The sequence below is a fragment of the Gorilla gorilla genome, chromosome 1, assembly GCF_029281585.2.
Source record: "Gorilla gorilla gorilla isolate KB3781 chromosome 1, NHGRI_mGorGor1-v2.1_pri, whole genome shotgun sequence".
In the NCBI taxonomy this organism is placed as follows: Eukaryota; Metazoa; Chordata; class Mammalia; order Primates; family Hominidae; genus Gorilla; species Gorilla gorilla.
The window spans coordinates 101,545,665-101,563,469 of record NC_073224.2 but is presented as its reverse complement, the minus strand read 5'-3'; the positions used below and the strand labels follow the sequence as shown (position 1 = coordinate 101,563,469).

At 50.6% G+C, this 17,805-nt stretch overlaps 2 protein-coding genes across 10 annotated transcripts; both read right to left on the bottom strand.

Annotated features, from left to right (window-relative positions):
* Positions 1–5: 5 nt before the first annotated feature.
* SCAMP3 (secretory carrier membrane protein 3) lies at positions 6–6,359 on the bottom strand. 3 transcript variants are annotated; one of them, XM_019023886.4, is made up of 9 exons: positions 6,099–6,359; positions 5,670–5,747; positions 4,552–4,674; positions 4,345–4,465; positions 2,825–2,953; positions 1,513–1,672; positions 1,314–1,415; positions 699–816; positions 6–444 (listed from the first exon to the last, which is right to left on the bottom strand). In XM_019023886.4, the coding sequence occupies exons 1-9, from the start codon at positions 6,162–6,164 to the stop codon at positions 298–300; spliced, it is 1,044 nt and encodes a 347-aa protein (XP_018879431.1). In that variant the 5' UTR covers positions 6,165–6,359; the 3' UTR covers positions 6–297. The 3 variants fall into 3 exon arrangements, with proteins under 3 accessions (XP_018879431.1, XP_018879437.1, XP_055217339.1); XM_019023892.4 differs by lacking the exon at positions 5,670–5,747 and having other exon boundaries at positions 6,099–6,354; XM_055361364.1 differs by lacking the exon at positions 6,099–6,359 and having other exon boundaries at positions 5,292–5,747.
* CLK2 (CDC like kinase 2) lies at positions 6,224–17,479 on the bottom strand. 7 transcript variants are annotated; one of them, XR_002005301.3, is made up of 14 exons: positions 17,175–17,471; positions 14,784–14,953; positions 13,464–13,692; positions 12,683–12,770; positions 12,271–12,337; positions 11,988–12,104; positions 10,702–10,868; positions 9,834–9,928; positions 8,657–8,786; positions 8,480–8,562; positions 8,233–8,312; positions 7,962–8,052; positions 7,585–7,720; positions 6,224–6,360 (listed from the first exon to the last, which is right to left on the bottom strand). XR_002005301.3 is itself a non-coding variant. In XM_019023836.3 (13 exons), the coding sequence occupies exons 2-13, from the start codon at positions 14,951–14,953 to the stop codon at positions 7,230–7,232; spliced, it is 1,500 nt and encodes a 499-aa protein (XP_018879381.1). In that variant the 5' UTR covers positions 17,175–17,479; the 3' UTR covers positions 6,880–7,229. The 7 variants fall into 7 exon arrangements, 5 of the variants coding, with proteins under 5 accessions (XP_018879381.1, XP_004026973.1, XP_018879407.1 ...); XR_010129432.1 differs by lacking the exon at positions 6,224–6,360 and adding an exon at positions 7,269–7,412; XM_019023836.3 differs by lacking the exons at positions 6,224–6,360; positions 7,585–7,720 and adding an exon at positions 6,880–7,412 and having other exon boundaries at positions 17,175–17,479.
* Positions 17,480–17,805: the final 326 nt, after the last annotated feature.

Sequence of the window (17,805 nt, the reverse complement as noted above, 5' to 3'; positions counted from 1 at the left end):
GGATGTCAGTTCCAGTTCCACTTTCTTTTTATTTAAATAATCGAAGCAACAGCCGTGGCACAGCAGAGGGAAGCTGGGTTGGGGCGTGTGAGAGGTGGCAGCAGTGTGGCCTGATGGGGGGACTAGGTCACAGTGAACTCCCCACACGCCGGTCAGGTTCAGCAGTCATGGCCATAGGATTGGGAGCACTACGGAGGAGCCATCAGTTTGTGATGTCTCTCCAAGTCCCAGAGACCTTAGGGACGGGAGCTAAGTCAGCTCCCTCAAGTAGCAGGGCCAGGGCATCCCAGTCAGGGGTCACGGGGCCCGGAAGGCATTTTCAGCAGCCCCAGCGGCTGCATTGGCAGCTGCGGTTCGCACCGCAGGGTTGGAGAAGACACCAGCAGCAAATTCTTGCTGGGCCTTCTGAAAGCTGGCACCTGTGCGGCGATATAAGGAGTGGATCTGCAAGTAGAGGACAAAGACATTCCAGCCCATTCCAGCCACTGGTTCCCCACCCCAGCCTAACAACATCACTACCACTCGGCAGCCTGCTGCCCAGCACACACACTCACACACAGAAACACACACCCCAGAGGTCCATTAGCTGAGAACCACCCAGCAGCCTGACCTGTGCCAGTTGCTCCTGAATGTTCCACCCACGCCCCTGGGGACCCATGATCTCACCATCCTGGCCCCACCTTCAACACAGCCCTCACCCGTTTCAGCATGACAATTCCTAGCACAGCAATGCCAGTGAAGAGCAGGGCGACCAGCAGCATGAGCACGGATACTGCTGTGTTGCCCTTTGGCACCACCAGAGCGGAGATCCAGCCACTGTAAAGGGAAGCATGTGCCAGTGAAGAGGGGCTCCTCAGCTTCTCCACTGGTTATGTCACCAGCATCCCCTGTTCCTACTCTTCCCATCAGCAGTGGCTCCCTGTCAATCAAGCAGCATTCCAAGCACCACAATCCCAAACTGTATCTAATCTCTTCATAGTTTAATTCCAGTTTCTGAACCATTAGCCAGCCCTGAGCTCTCCAAGCTCTTCCAGGCACTCATCTGGGGATTCTTCTTCCTCCTTTCAACCATGGTTCTATGCCTCCTCCAGGAAGCCACCTTAGATTGGCCAAATGCAGCATTCTTCCCTTCAATCTATATGTGTCAAGAGTGCTGTCTGCGCTCTATCCTGGAAGTATGTCTTGTATCTCATTAAACTAGTACCTCCCAAGGATTAAAACCACATTTCCTTTTTCTGAACGACTCCTATCCCAGCACCCAGTGCTGGCTGGATCTAGAGGGAAAGGTGAGGGTGGATAACAGCCTCACAAACCTGAATCCCCAACCTGGGATACCAATGGCCTGGAGGACAAAGAGCACATCCTGGACGAAGAAAATGAAGAAGAAAACGAAGAAATTGAATGAACTGTCACTCCTACAAACAGGAAAAAAATGGGGAGGGTGGGAGAAGAATTAGAGCTGAAGGTGCCCATCCCAGGTCTCCATCACTCTCCCACCACTAACACACTTACCGGAAAGCCTTATACATGGGGCGGTACCAGCAGACAAAAGAGCAGGGAGTGAAAAGGAGGACCCAGAGGATAGAAAGCCCAAAGCCTGCGCCATTGTTGGTTTCCACACAGAAGCTGGCCAGGCAGGCGAGGAAGTTCAGGAGAAGAGCCAGCGTGCTGCCTAAGGGGCAGAGGGACAGGATGAGGAGCCCTTCTGGACTGCAATGAAGGCTCCTTCCCATCTATGCTCACCCTATAATATTCACCAAACATGGCAGAGTAAGGAAATGAAGGCAGCTGCTGCCTTCATGGAATCCTCAACAGGGGAGATGGAGAAAGCAAATCTCAATAACGTGTGATCCCCTTGCAAAGACATTTTTTTTTTTTGAGACGGAGTCTGGCTCTGTCGCGCAGGCTGGAGTGCAGTGGCGCAATCTCAGCTTACTGCAAGCTCCGCCTCTCCGGTTCACGCCATTCTCCTGCCTCAGCCTCCAGAGTAGCTGGGACTACAGGCGCCCGCCACCACGCCCAGCTAACTTTTTTTTTCTTTTTTTTTTTTTTTTTGAGATGGAATCTCGCTCTGTCGCCCAGGCTGGAGTGCAGTGGCAGGATCTCGGCTCACTGCAAGCTCTGCCTCCTGGGTTCACGCCATTCTCCTACCTCAGCCTCCTAAGTAGCTGGGACTACAGGCGCCCGCCACCACGCCCGGCTAATTTTTTGTATTTGTAGTAGAGACGGGGTTTCACCGTGTTAGCCAGGATGGTCTTGATCTCCTAACCTTGTGATCTGCCCACCTGGGCCTCCCAAAGTGCTGGGATTACAGGCGTGAGCCACCGTGCCCGGCTTTTTTTTTTTTTTTTTGAGATGGAGTTTTGCTCTTGTTGCCCAGGCTGGAGTGCAATGGCATGATCTTGGCTCACTGCAACCTCCACTTCCCGGGTTCAAGTGATTCTCCTGCTTCAGCCTCCTGAGTAGCTAGGATTACAGGCATGTGCCACCACGCCCAGGTAATTTTGTATTTTTAGTAGAGATGGGGTTTCTCCATGTTGATCAGGCTAGTCTCAAACTTCTGACCTCAGGTTATCCACCCACCTCAGCTTCCCAAAGTGCTGGGATTACAGGCGTATACCACTGCACCCAGCCCAAAGACATCTAAAGAATTCAAAATATATTCCTGCATATAGACAATAAAAAGTGGGGAGAGGGCAAGAACATTTGCTAGCAGGCTGGTGAGTTCTAAATAGAGGTGAAGTGTTTGGTTCTTGGTGAGCGGACCCCAGGGCAGTTAAGAGATCTACCTGTAACTTCCTCCAAAAGGCTTCTCACTACTCACACATCCAGAGGTAGTACATGGTGGATACAGTCTTCTGAAATTCTTGGGGGATCTCCATGGAGATGTCCTGGAAAAAGCAGGGCTGAACTGGACAAAAAGAAGGTAGAGGGGGCCAATTGTTCTGTCGAGCTGTAAGGCACAAAAAAAACAGGTGGACCCCAGAAGTAAAACAGAGACCAACAAAGGAATCACTCCCCCTTCTCTCCATCCCTGGATCCTCTCTCTTTTTTTTTTTTTTTTTTGAGATAGGGTCTCTGTTGTTCAGGCTGGAAGGTAGTGGTATGATCACGGTTCACTATAGCCTCAACCTCCTGGGCTCAAGCAACCCTCCCGCCTCAGCTTTTTTTTTTTTTTTTTTTTCTCCTGAGATAGTTTTGCTCTTGTTGCCCAGGTTGGAGTGCAGTGGTGTGATCTTGGCTCAGTGCAACCTCCACCTCCCGGGTTCAAGTAATTCTCCTGCCTCAGTCTCCTGAGTAGCTGGGATTACGGGCACGTGCCACCACGCCCAGCTAATTTTTGTATTTTTAGTAGAGACAGGGTTTCACCATGTTGGCTGGTCCTGAACTCCAGACCTCAGGTGATCCACCCGCCTTGGCCTCCCAAAGTGCTGGGATTACAGGCATGAGCCCCGGCGCCTGGCTGTCCACCTCAGCTTCTTGAGGAGCTAGGACTACAGACAGGTACCATCATGCCCTGCTAATTTTTTTCATTAATGTTTTGGAGGCAGGATCTCACTATGTTGTCCAGGTTGGTCTCTAACTCCTGAGCTCAAGCAACCTGCCTGCCTCGGCCTCCCAAAGTGTTGGAATTACAGGCGTGAGGCACCATACCCAGCCCTGGATCCTCTCTTTTATCTCCAATTTGGGGTCCAAGGAGACAAGTGAGAGTGGAAAAATTAATACTGTTTATTATTATTTAAAACATCTAAGCACTGTACCAAGTACTTCACATATATCTTGTTTAACCTTCACAACAACCCTGTCAAACAGATGCAAACGTGGTTTTCATTTTATAAATAGGGAAACTGAGGCATTCGAGATTAAGTAACTTCCCTAAAAGCTCTTGGTTAGTAAGCAGTATCTCTAAAATTCAAACTCAGCAGTCTGACTCCAGAGCCCAGGTTTGTGTTTTTTTTGTTTGTTTTTTTTTTTTTTTTTTGAGACGGAGTCTCACTCTGTCACCAGGCTGGAGTGCAGTGGCGCTATCTCGGCTCACTGCAACCTCCACCTCCCAGGTTCAAGCGATTCTCCTGCCTCAGCCTCCCGAGTAGCTGGGACTACAGGTGCGTGCCACCATGCCCAGCTAATTTTTTTTTTTTTTTTGTATTTTTAGTAGATACAGGGTTTCACCATGTTGGCTAGGATGGTCTCGATCTCTTGACCTCGTGATCTGCCCACCTCAGCCTCCCAAAGTACTGGGATTATAGGTGTGAGCCACCGCACCCAGGCGAGCCCAGGCCCTTAAGACCTGTTTTTGCTCCTCCCAAATTCTCAGATGCTCTTCCCCACTCTACTACTTACTAGCTGTGCCCCCCAGGGCAGCATGCTGCAGCTCTCGCTCCCTTCGGTCCAACTCCTCTGCCTTCCGGTTGAGCTCCTCCTGTTTCTTCAGCAGCTCAGCTGTGGCTGCTGCAGCTGAGGCCTGCCCAGTGTGAGCAGACGGAGATGTGAGCCCTGGGCCCCAGGACTGGCCCTTCTCCCCAGCCCTCACCTGCACACCTCCTGTACCTGAGTGCTGTATGAGCCATAGTTCTTAGGTTCTGTGGGGCTGAGCTTTCTCGAGGGCTGCAAGGAGGGAGCTGAGGGTGGAGGCAATGGGGCAGGAGCTGGAGGCTCATAGGCTGGTGGTGGCTGTTGAGGAAAAGACCTTAGTGATCATCTAGTCCCTCATAACACAGGAATCTAGAGTCTGCTTGAATACCTTTAGACCCAGAACTCATGATGTAAGGAAGCAGCCTTTCCCCCATTTGTTAGGAAGCTAGTTCTTCTGTTGAATTTCTGTCAGAGAACTCTATGATGACCTGTAGCAGCCTTATCATCCCTCATATCCAATTCCTTAGTGAGGACTCAAATCACTCATTTACCATATCTCCCCACTTAACTGTGTGTTTTTTTTTTTTTTTCTTTTCTTCTGGGGATGGAGTGTGGAGTCGTCTCTCTGCCACCCAGGCTGGAGTGCAGTGGTGCAATCATCACTCATCGAAGCCTCAAACTCCTGGGCCCAAGCAGTCTTTCCGTCCCAGCCTCCCAAGTAGCAAGGACTACAGGCATGTGCCACTACACCTAGCCAATTTTTAAAACGTTTCAAGAGATGGGGGTCTCGCTGTTGCCCAGGATGGTCTCCATCAAATTCCTGGGCTCAAGCAATCCTCCCACCTCAGCCTCCCAAGTGGGATTACAGGCATGCACACCATGCTTGGCTTTTTTTTTTAAGTACCATGAAAACCCCTTAAATTCTTACAACTCACCATTTTCTAATCCAGTGGGACAAACAGGTGTAGTCCTCCTCATTCCTTGCTTTCAAACTGCACACCTAACCTAAACTCCAAGCAGCCCCAACCTTTATTTTCTTCAAGAAAGCCTTCCCATACAGAGCATTGCTTAAGGCCTTGCCAGCCTCCAGATCTTCCCAGGACTGACTTTTAGAGCTCACACCATTTGGGTTGGTGGCCCTGGTGGCCCTAGAAGGATGAGGCATCCCATGGCTGACTAGCCTCTCTCAGGGAACTAACATCACAGTGCCTCTTCCTTCCTGTGCATGCAGAAAAGTCCCCTGTACCCAAGCTAACTTGTCTCACTGGCAAACCCTTCCCTTCCTTGAACTCCTATGCTCTCCAGTAGCTCACCTCCCGGGTCTCAAAAGGGTTGTAGACGTCAAGCGTGGCATACTGCCGGCTGGGTCGGTGCTGGATCACAGCTGGGTCCTGAGGGCAGAGACCCGGGGCTCAGCTGGCACCCAGTGCCACCTAGGGGAATTCCCAGGGACCATTCCCAAACTGCCTGTGGCTCCAAGTACTGCACCTTCGGGGCCACGCCGTTGTCCCAGGACTGGGACAACATTTACCTCAAATCCATCATCCAACACTGCCAGCACCAGCCCATTAAGGGGCAGGGCCCGCCCCCCAGAGTGCTCACTGGTCTGGAGTCACTGTCACCCCACGTGGCGGCTCTTCCCAGGATCAAATGTCACAAATGGGGATACAAGTTAGCCCGACCCTACAGAACCGGGAAGAATCAACCTGACCGCCCAAAAGAGGCCGGCCGGCGCAAGTCACCTGAAAGGGGTTGTCAAGCTCGCTGGGCTCGGCGAACGGGTTTCCGCCGTCTCTGCTCTGAGCCATGTTTGCAACTGCGGCCTCCGCGGCCCTCTGCCCTCCACGCCCCTGCCGCAGCAGTGGCGGTAGCGGTAGCCCTCAGAGTCCACTTCACTCGCCTCAGTTCGCCCCGCTTCTCTGTGCACGGATTGGTTCCACCGACCGGAAGGGCCACAAGGATCCCCGCAGCAGCCGTGGGTTGCGCCTGCGTCTTGTCCAAAAGCTAAGACGAAAGTGCCCCCACGTGATACCTCTAACCCAGTGCCCACAACCAACTACCGCCCCTCTTCCATGTGACTTCCTTCCACTAACGAACTACACTTCCCAGCAGGCCTCGCGTAGGAATCCGGCCTTCCTAGTCTCCCGAGATGGACGACGGGAGCCTTCTGACCGGTCGTGGCAACCCCCCTAGGAGCCAGGTTGAGCACGTTTTCAACCTGGGTTTCTGGCTCTATACTGGGCCGCGGCCTAATGACTCTAGGAGTCAGATCTTTCCCAACTCTCATAATTCCACATCCGAGAAGTGCCACCTTATAACACTTCTCTGCTTTAATCTGAAAGAAATGCTGCCCCACCCATCACTACCCTCCCATATGATAAGGTGGACAGGGGAAATAAACTGGTAGCCTGGCTGTGCTTCATTTTGGAGGGTAAGAAGGACTCCCTTCATACCCAAACTCAGAAAGTTTGCCAATCGTTTCATCCCTTCACCCCAGCATTCCCAAACCTCCAACTCCAGGGATGGGGGTCAAATGAAGCACGTTATTTTATTTCACAAAGACTGTACAAAATTCCTTATAAAACATGGGGTAGATGCCACCTGGTTACCTCACTCGGCCCCCATCCAACTCCGTATGAGGGGGCAGGTGAGGGTGGAAACTGTGTGGATGGAATAGTATTATGTACAAGGCAGGGGTTGAAGTGATAGGTACAAGTTCTTTCATATTTACACTATTTCACATATTCACAGGTATATAGAGAGCCAGGAGGAAGGAGTGAACTCTGGCTCGTTCTCTTGTATAAAAAAGCACCAGTGTCCTGGACTGGACACCCACTGCTATAAAAGATGCAGGGGGGCCCAGTGCCTGATCGTCACCGACTGATATCCCGACTGGAGTCCCACAACTTGTTGGGCGGCTCAGCCCGAAGGCGGGCGAAGAAAGGATGCTGAAGGGCTTCACCCAAGGTCAGCCGCTTAGCTGGTTCATACTCTAGCATGCTTTCAATCAGATCGAAGAGCTGGTGGTGTTCCTCTGCCTCTGAGGTCAGATACCGCTGGTGGAGGAGGGCAGGAAAAAGGTGAGGCAGGATGCCTTACAAACCCTGCCTTCTTCAAGACCCTACCTTTCATTCTTGGAGAACCAAGGCTCTGCTTGCAACCAATTTGAAGGCTACCTAACCACGACCACACCAGGACCAACGTTTCTGATATTATAGCTCAACCTACCTTCCCACTAGCACAATTACTCCATAATCTTTGAAAGTTCTTTCTACTTGTATATCCTTGTCAACTTCATGAATCTTCTTTAGTTCCTCATTAAAATGTAAGCTCTTCAAAGGTAGTTTATTCTTTTCTGTCTGACCTAAAGAATCCAGGACATTGCTTTGATCTCTGGTTGTCTCAAGGTTAGGCTGTCTAACCTCCTTCCCTCCACAAAACCACTCCCTCTTATGTTTCCTCTGTTGACCAAAGATGTCTTCTTTCAGCTTTCCTCCCCTCCTTTCCTAACCCTCTGATTGTGAAGAGCATTCCAGGGGGCAAACCACCCTAAGAAGGAAGTGACTTCTGGACGGTGGGCACTATTTATCCCGAGCCCAGCTCACCCGCAGCGGTTTGCAGTTCTCACGAACATAGCGCCCAGCTGATGTGTTCTCATCCCAATCCAGGCGACCCCGGTAAAAATATTTCTGCTTTCTAGAGGGGAAGGGGAGGTTGAGGAATCAGAAGGTCACCCTTGTTACAATTCCCTTATTTCCCCATCTGAAAGTAACTGGGGGGAGAGGAGGTATCAAAGAAAAAAGAAAATGATGTGAAATAGACCAATTCTGTGGAGAGAAAAGGAAAAGGGTTAACTAGTGCCCCCTCAAGGTTCACCTTGTCTTTCGGATCATCCGGGAAGGGATAGGACCCAAGATCCTTTCCATCATGGCTAGATGCTCTCTGTTGTCATGAGTCTGGGAAACAAAAACAGAACTGAGCACGGGACTGAAAAGGGCATGCTAAGGATCAGCTGCCAGGAAGGCAGGCAATGTGGAGAACTGAGTAGGCAGGTCCTCAGCAGAAAACAAAGGAACCAGGTAGAAGAATGCCAGGCAGTCAAGTAAGACATCCCATCACTTACCTGGAAGAGGGTGAATCCCACATAGTATTCAAAGATGATGCAGCCTATACTCCACACATCACAAGGCTGTGACCAGCCCAACTCTGGGTGAGAATGGGAGGGAAAAGGTGTTATGAGGCTTAGGTGGCCCCACCCTCACATCATCTCACACACTTGGACAGCCTTGCCCTCCCTTACCAAGGATGACTTCTGGTGCTCGGTAATGGCGAGTGGAGACAATGGTGCTATGGTGCTCATGGTCAAAGGTGGCACTGCCAAAGTCTACCACCCGCACAGCTGTGCTCTTCACACTGCGCTCATCTCGCTTCTAGGAGCAGAGGAGAAAGAGGATGAACCTCTGCACCCAGACTGAGATTCCACCAGTATTCTCTACATTGCTTCTGAGCCTTAAAAAACGTACTGTGATCTCCTCCCTGGCCTTACAAGCCCTGGGAAATTTCCTGTTTTACAGCTTCCACCACATCCAGCATAATACTTTTAGAAGTAGGGGAGCAAAAGGATTAAGAAATGATTATAGAACAGCGTGCACATCTGTAAGCAACTGAAGACTACACTCAAGTGCTGGATATATAGTTATTCTGAAAACATGTAACATGTAGCAAATAGGTTTTTCTGAAAAAATGTAACATGTAGCAAAGGAGTTTCTCTAAAAATATGTAACATGTAGCAAAGGGGTCAAAGGAGGGAGAGCTTCTTTAGGTCTGAGATCTCCATTATCTCCAGTTAGTCAAAGGAACCGAGCTTTCCTACCTCACAGAAATAACGTCTCAAAAAAGAAGTCCGGGCCAGGCACTGTGGCTCACACCTGTAATCCCAGCATTCTGGGAGCCCGAGACAGGCAGATCACCTGAGGTTAGGGGTTCGAGACCAGCCTGGCCAACATGGCAAAACCCCATCTCTACTAAAAACACAAAAACTAGCCAGGCGTGGTGGTGGGTGCCTGTAATCCCAGCTACTCCAGAGGCTGAGGCAGGAGAATCACTTAAACCTGGGAGGTAGAGGTTGCAGTGAGCCGAGATTATGCCACTGCACATCAGTCTGGGCAACAGAGTGAGACTCTGTCTCAAATAAACAAATAACTAAATAAATAAATAAATAAAGTCCAAACCAAGAACCTTAAAAACTTTCACTCTACTGGAAAGTTATCTGAAGTCCCCTGTACAAGTTATCTCCCAATTTAAGTCTTCTTAAGAGATCTCTCCCTTTCAACCTATTTAGTTTTACCCAGTTGGAGCCAGACAGGGAGAAAATGTGGGAGGACGAAATAAAAGGGAGAAAACAAAGGGCTCGGCAGAAGGCAAAGTGGCCCAGCTGCCTGCCCCCAGTAACCAAGGGCAGACCCTATCCATCTTACCTTCTCTAGGTTGTAGGTGAGCTCATAGTCTGAATTCACAAACAGAATATTTTCAGGCTTGAGGTCTGTATGTGTCAGCTTGTTATCATGGAGGACTGTAGGGGAGAAGGCCAGGTCAGGCTTGGTGCAGGTGGCCAGAGCTAACTGGTATCAGCTGACCCCAGGCCTGGTTACCTAGGGCAAAGCCAGTGAGGAGACAGGTCCAGAATCACTAGGGCTGCTTTCTGCTCTACGTCTAAATGGAATGCCTGGTCTAAGAAGCTCTGCTCTTTCTAATATAAGATACATATGTAGCTCAACTGATGTAAAAAAAAAAAAAAGTTTGCTTTGAGTTGTAGTGTGTACACACTTTGACATGTGTCTAGCTGGCATAATGTTAACTCAATTCTGTGAAACTGTATTTTGATGACTCCAGAGGAATGATATATTTCTTTGAATTCCCCACCTTGCCCCTTAGCTGAACTACATACTCTGTGTTCCCATCTCCTTTGCTGTGAATGAACTTCTCATCCCAGACAAATGTAAGCCTTTACCCTAAGGAGTGTATTTTTGTCTCTTTATGTTTGCTGTCTGACTGATGCTTTCCCAAGAAAGGGAGAAAGGAAAAGGGGAGGGTAATTAAGTGCTTTGATTCCAAAGGCTTTCTCTTCTAGCTGCTGCTAGGCTAGGTGTAGAGTAAGAGCAATCAGTGACGATAAAGACATCAGTCAAGGAGTTAAGTCAGAAGACGTTTCAAGATGACAGTAAATCAAAGAACTGCAGATAACAGACAGCTGACTGTTTAGGGGCTTCACCAGTGCACAACCGACAGAGAGATCCAATGAAGGGAGGGACTGCCCCAGAGTCCACTTCGGCCCACCCCACTCACACTTGACAGCCTGGCACAGCTGGAAGGCCATGTGGCGCACTTGGTGGATGGGGTAGGGCAGGTAGTTGTTGTCTTTGAGGAAATCGAAGGTGCTAAGGCCCAGAAGCTCAAAGGAGATACACATGTGGCCATGGTAGTCAAACCAGTCAAACATCTGGACACAGAGGCTGAGAAGAGAGATGGGGGAAGGGGGTTTGTCTGATGAGCTCCCATCTGCCCATCAGCCATCCAACAAGGAGGTACTTCATAGCTGTTGATTCCACATACTTGTGTAAAACCATGCCAGCTAGTACTCACACCAAAATTCAGTTCAGCTAAGGAATAGCCTCTACCAGACCCAAGAAGAATGGTACTATCTGCCAGGTTTCTTTCTTTTCTTTTTTGTTTTTGAGGTGGCGTCTCACTCTGTCACCCAGGCTGGAGTGCGGTGGCGCGATCTCGGCTCACTGCAACCTCTGCCTCCTGTTCAAGCGATTCTCCTGCCTCAGCCTTCCAGGTAGCTGGGACTACAGTTGTCCACCACCATGCCCGGCTAATTTTTTTATTTTTAGTACAGACGGGGTTTCACCATATTGGCCAGGCTGGTCTCAAACTCCTGACATTGTGATCCGCCCGCCTCGGCCTCCAAAGTGCTGGGATTATAGGTGTGAGCCACCATGCCCAGCCCAAGTTTCAAAATATCTTCCTGCATCATTTTAAATAGTTCAAAAAACTATTTGCTGAAGAGCTGTGGAGTGCCAAGCTCCAAACAGTATAGATCCTGGATCATCAAACTGTCCATCCTAAATCCCAACCCCAGCCCAACTCCTGATATTCATTCACCACTAGCTACCACTGGGCTCCTATTTATACCTACTGGCCTCATATCTTGGCTTAAAGTCCTTATTCTATTTTTGGACTGTGAATGTATGTGAACAAAATATTACTGCATAAATGTCTGTGGCCTTATCAGCATAGTTCTACTTATAAAAGCTTAATTCATTGTTCGATGAGGTTGATGCTCAGTCCTAGGGCTATGTCCAGGGTATATCTCTACAGAAGCCATTCTAGGCTGGGGTCAAACTACAGAGCAATCTAACTTCCCTGAAAACAAGGGGAGTAGATTAAGGAATGTCATAGGCACCCCCCTTTCCTACCCTGATGTTCTACTACTCTAAGATGATGAACAAAAGATGAATGGATGAGAAGGTCTAGGACTCCCCTGTCTGCCTAAACCAGGTCTAGAAGTCTCTCCCGTGTAGGGGATGGGGCTCTCAGCCTCCCTACATACTTCCTTGCTTGCTTACTTCTTGTTGTCAGGGTCTTTCTCATTGATTTTCTCTAGCACGTTGATCTCAAGTCGAGCTGCTTCCTTGTACTTCTCCACATTCTTAATGATCTTCAGGGCAACTCGAGCCCCACCCCTGTAAGTTGGCAGGAGAGGCTTTTGCTGGGTTCTCAAGAATGTCTCAAAATGAACAGGGCTGTAGGGGGACTAAGAAATTCTACCTCAGGTTAATTAGCAAAAAAGCCCCATATAACCCCCACCATCTCTTTATCCCCACATAGTAGGGAGGGACTGACAGTTACCTGCGATGGTCAACACATTGTACAACTCGGCCGAAGGTCCCCTCTCCTAAGGTGCTAACGATTTCATCTGAAATGAAAGAGAGCAGGGTCGGGGAGAGGGAGGGAGAGAAGGTGGGGAATGAGCTGAGTTGGAAGAAAAAAGGGGACAGCAACCTGGGGTGGAGATGAAGGAAGGGGAACAGATACAGATGGTCACAGGGGAAGAAAACCCCTGCGTGATTCCCACCACCTTTAACCCAGGGGCCGTGAGAGCTGGGAGTGGACAACAGAGGTCAATTCTCAACAGCAACTCAAACCACCCAGATAAACAACACCGAGAAAAGGCAAGAGGCTGTGACTCAGGTTGGCTTGGGACGTTAGGATGGCTATGGGACCATTACAGGCTATAGGATTGTTACGATTTGGCTTGTACATCGCTCTTGTAGCCAGTCCCCGACGTGGTAGATGAGGTGGCCCTCAGCGTCGTCCTCTACACTCTTGGCTCTCCGGCTGCTGTGCTGCTGTCGGGGGGCAGGGGGGGTCGGAGCAAGCCAGGTGTCGGAGCGGGGGCCGGAGGGAGGCGGGGTGGGTGGTAGAGGGGTCACCGGTCACAGGCGCCCAGCCATGGGGGACAGACGATGATGGGGGACAGTGGAAGGGAACACGTCAGATGCAGTAAGGTGGATCGGTGTGAGAAGAGAGAGCGGCGCATAATCCCAAGTCCCCAAACCCAAAACAGGAACAGGGAGAGGCATGGGCAGAGCAGAGAAGTGGTGTTGTTGCCAATGTCACCCACAACCCCATGCTCTACACAATGCCCTTCCAGGCAGACACAGATCTCCCCTTGCCCCCACCCAAGCCCGCCTGCCAAGGGGGCTACAGAGCCCAGGGCTTGGGGGAAAAAGGCAGTTCACAAGCAAGGTCCCCATTAAAGAGTGGAGGCCGCTGGGGCGGAGAAGCTGCTCCCAACACAATAAGCCCAACATGCCAGGGAGAGCACTGGGGGTCACAAATGCTCCGTGCCCATCCATCTCCAAAGCAGATTCCAGGGCCCTTCAAGAGTCGGAGAGCTTCCAAGAAAGTAGGCAAACTCAGTGCCCACCTCAGTGTTCATGCCCCAATGTTCAGCTGAGAACAAGGATACTGCTCACTTACCAGAGTCCTAGAGGGCCTGCAGAAGAGTGGGGAGAGGAAGGGCCTGGGCTGGCACTCACCGAAGATGAGCGGCTAAATGTCCGGCTGCGCCTCCTCCGCCGTCTGTGCTTCCTCCGGCTGCTGTGCTGGCTGCGGTAACTGCTGTTCTCCCGCTGATATTCATAGGAATGCCGATAGTCTGTGTCATAGTAGGCATCTCCCCGATCCCGGCTATAATCGTTGCGTCTGTAGCTGCCACAGTATCGCCGGTCATACACCCTCCGGTCGGACGAACGATCATCATAACTGCTGTTGGATAACAGACACCAATGAGGTGTATCTGTTCAGATCACATTCCCTACCATACCCTGTGACAAGGTCCTGCCTTAATGAGGACAAAGAGTAATGCTAGAAAACTGTTCTCAGACACTTGTTGAGTCACTGAGAGGACCAAGGGAACAGAGAAGTGAGGTAACAAGCACATCTGCCATGGCACCAAAACCTCTGAAAAGGCATCTGCAGAACCACTCCCTATTGGGGCCTTTTTCCCGCTGCAGTGATACAAAGAAACAAAGAGCCATTTTTTTCTCAAGCTTTCCTGAATGAAATCCCCCCTTGCTCTAAACCATCCTTAACCCATTCTTTCCACTGAACATACCACTAAAATATTAAAACTGGGCCGGGCACAGTGGCTCATGCCTGTAATCCCAGCACTTTGGGAGGCCAAGGCAGGTGGAGCACTTGAGGTCAGGAGTTTGAGGCCAACATGGTGAAATCCTGTCTTTACTAAAAATACAAAAAAAAAAAAAAAAAAATTAGCCAGGCATGATGGCGCATGCCTGTAGTCCCAGGTACTTGGGAGGCTGAGGCACAAGAATCGCTTGAACCTGGGGCCACAGAAGTTGCAGTGAGCTGAGATCTTGCCACTGCACTCCAGCCTGGGCAACAGAGTGAAACTCTGTCTCAAAAATAAATAAATGATATTTTAAAATTAAAAAAAAATTAAAAACACAAAGATCTAACTGTCTTATCTGTTAGCTTATTAGTTACCTGTAGCTCCCAGTCCTTTGCACATGCTTTCCCTCTGCCCAAAGACACTTCCCCCACCTGACTCTACTTGTCCTCCAGACATATACAGATGTTGCTTTCTCTGCAATGTTTTCTCTGAATTACACATCCTGCCCCACTCCAACCAAACGCACTGGGTACGTCCTCAGTTCCTCACTATGTATTCTAACACTTAACACTGCAGCCCAAATGGCTTCTTTGGTTATCTATCCCGACATTACCTTCAGCCAGCTACTTAAGGCAATGGTTTTAGCATATAACCAATATGTATTTGTTGAACAAATGAATGAGCGAGTGACCCTGTGTTTGAGTATCTCTTCCTGAGGCCTCACCTTCGAGAACGGACATGGTAGCTGTCCTCTCGCCGACGCCGTCGTGTCCGGTCACTACTACTTGACCAGGAGCGACTTCTTCGTCGCTTATGCTTTCGGCTCCGATAGTGTTCACGGTAACTCCCCCGGCTGCCTCGCTCTGAGGAGTGGTACCTTCGAGGATGAGGCATCTGGAAGGCAAGGGAAAGCGGAAATAGGAAAGTTTCGAGTTTTCAGAAATCTCCTCCAAGGACTGGCTGCTCCAAAGATGCTAAGCTGCTTTCCCCTCTTTTATTTCTGCCTCTTTTTACCAGGCACAACTTCCTCAGTCTTCCTCTGTACTTACAATTCCTCCTTATTGGAGTACAGCCACCTACTAACTCTGGCTGAAACTCTAGAAAGCCCCCAAACCCATCCCTCATTACCCACCCCTCAGTTCAAGTGTTCTTATTTCATTCTTGAGACAGAGTCTCGCTGTGTGGCCAGGCTGGAGTGCAGTGGCACAATCTCGGCTCACTGCAACCTCCGCCTCCCAGGTTCAAGCAACTCTCCTGCCTCAGCCTCCTGTGTAGCTGGGATTACAGGCACGCGCCACCACTCCTGGCTAATTTTTATATTTTTAGTAGAGACGGGGTTTCACCATGTTGGCCAGGATGGTCTCAAACTCCTGACCTCGTGATCCTCCTGCCTCGGCCTCCCAAAGTGCTGGGATTACAGGCATGAGCCACCGCACCCGGCCAGTTCAAGTGTTCTATCCTTATTTTCTTCAAACACAGCTCCATGAAGACCTTCAGGTCTAGGACACAGTTCATTACAGAGGAAAGTGTATGACGACCGATGGAGACTGCCACAGTGTATCCCCGTTCAGGATCTAAGATATAGATCTGTGTGATGCTGAGTTCCTCACAAGTCAATAGAGTAAAGCTTTGGTTTACAGTTATGATAAATGTTGTACACTCATTAAGAGTACATCTTATCTCCTCAAGTAGACTATCAGTGTCCTGAGGGTAGGAATCCAGTCTCCCAGGTTTCTACATATACCAGGTAAACGCCAAATACTATCAGCTCCAGGGATCTGGGTCGGGCCCCTTGAATTAACTTAATCATCTCTCACATCTTTGGCCAACTCTCCCTTGAGAGGTTTTAATGTAGTACAGTCGGCATCCCATCTGGCCCCTCCACTCTTGTGCTTAAGACGTAGATAACAACTGTTTCTTGTGTTTTTTTTTGAAACGGAGTTTTGCTCTTGTTGCCCAGGCTGGAGTGCAATGGCGCAATCTCGGCTCACCACAACCTCCGCCTGCCGGGTTCAAGCGATTCTCCTGCCTCAGCCTCCCGAGTAGCTGGGATTACAGGCATGCGCCGCCACGCCCAGCTAATTTTGTATTTTTAGTAGAGACAGGGTTTCTCCATGTTGGTAAGGCTGGTCTCGAACTCCCAACCTCAGGTGATCCGCCCGCCTTGGCCTCCCAAAGTGCTGGGATTACAGATGTGAGCCACCGCGCCTGGCCAGTAAGTGGTTTTTAATCAATATCAGCCCTACTTAGCTGACAGCTGGCCACCTTCCAGTTAATGGAATTGGAATGGGATGGTTCACAAATCCTTTTTTTCCTTCAAGGAAAAAAGAGAAAAATCACTGTCACAATCCAGGAAGATGAGAATAGGAAGGCAGAATAAAATGAAACAGGCCCAGGGACATAAGTCTTGGTGGGGGTGTATGAGAATCGCGTATGCAAAAGGTTTAATGATTCCGATGTCTGACCACCATTCTGTATCACTTCTTCCCAACCTCCCCAAATTGAGGAGGGTGGTATTTGATGCATTCTTGGTGTAACTGGGGCCGGTAGCATACCAAGCTGCAAGCACAAGATTTTCCCAGCATAGTCATCCTAATCAGCATAGCCACATAAATGCCATCTCACCACATACTACCATCAAACGGCCTCACAGCACTGTCCCCTCAAAACATCACTAGCCTACCTTTCTCAAGTTTGAAATCTTTTGCTTTTTCCTTTCTTACTCAGAAAATCCAGAACTCCTACAGGCAAATTCTTCCTGCATGTTCCAAGTGACACGGTGATGTATTCCTCCCCTCCAGCTTTGATTGGACCCGAGTCCAACTTTGATATTCCACTCCTTCACATCTCTGGAACCACTCCCATCCTTACTCTATCACCCCTTCTAGTCTGGTTCCGCCCAAGCTTCCTACAGGTCTTCTTGGTACATCTAACGCAGGCCGACCTCCTTCCCCCTCATCTCCCTACTCCGTCGCTTCGTAGGTCTCAACTCTCCTCCTCTCCAAATCTCGCCCCCGTCCCTTGCCCCCAACCCAAGCCTAACCCCGCCCGCCCCGCGGTCGCCATCTTTTCGCGCGGCCGCGCGGCCCCGCGGCCAGCCAACCCGCGCGCTCACCGTTCTGGCGGCGAGGCCCGTGCGCTTGTCCCACAGGAAGTCCGTGATGGCGGCGGCACTGCGGCCGGAGTCCCGGCACCCCCGCGGCGACGAAGTGCTGCTCCACCCCCCCAACCCGGGACCCTGGGACCTCCCGCCCCGTTCCCGGGCTCCGCTTCAGTCCCGCCCGCCCCGGCTCCGTCCCCGCCCCTAAGATCTGCTTGGCGCCGCTCGCACCGCCCCCGCCCGGGGCCCGATCCCAGCTCGGTCTCCGGCTCTGGCCTCTCCGCTCCGCCGCCGCCGCCGTGAGCGAGCACGTACGCACGGACCCACGTCCTGCGTCGCTTCCCAGCTACCCCCTGGGCTCCGCCCAGGACCGCGCGCGCCACCACGTGCTCACGTAGTTGGCAGGCATCCGCCTGTCAGAGTCTCGGAGGTACTGGGGGCGGAAGTTCATAGGGGCGAGGAGGGTCCACAGGGACAAGCTGGAAGCCTTCCAGGCCCGCTATGCCCCGCCTCCTGTCCTTTCCCACTCCGTCTTCAATCTTTTACCCTTTGCATGGAGACGTGTGGCTTAGTTAGGTTTGGAGTTTAAAAGAAAGGATTGTCATTGTCAATACAGTGTCGCTGCTCTGCAAGCCTGACTGTAGTG

What these genes read in the sequence shown, in the direction of transcription:
- SCAMP3 (XM_019023886.4), bottom strand. Translation starts at nt 6,164, where the DNA reads ATGGCTCAGAGCAGAGACGGCGGAAACCCGTTCGCCGAGCCCAGCGAG. An exon ending in CCCATGTATAAGGCTTTCCG is followed by an intron (nt 1,416 to 1,512) that starts GTAAGTGTGTTA and finishes TCCTGTTTGTAG; the next exon opens with GAGTGACAGTTCATTCAATT. An exon ending in GAATTGTCATGCTGAAACGG is followed by an intron (nt 445 to 698) that starts GTGAGGGCTGTG and finishes CTCTACTTGCAG; the next exon opens with ATCCACTCCTTATATCGCCG.
- CLK2 (XM_019023836.3), bottom strand. Translation starts at nt 14,953, where the DNA reads ATGCCTCATCCTCGAAGGTACCACTCCTCAGAGCGAGGCAGCCGGGGG. An exon ending in TACCATGTCCGTTCTCGAAG is followed by an intron (nt 13,693 to 14,783) that starts GTGAGGCCTCAG and finishes GTTATCCAACAG; the next exon opens with CAGTTATGATGATCGTTCGT. An exon ending in AGAACTGCAAACCGCTGCGG is followed by an intron (nt 7,413 to 7,961) that starts GTGAGCTGGGCT and finishes CTCCTCCACCAG; the next exon opens with CGGTATCTGACCTCAGAGGC.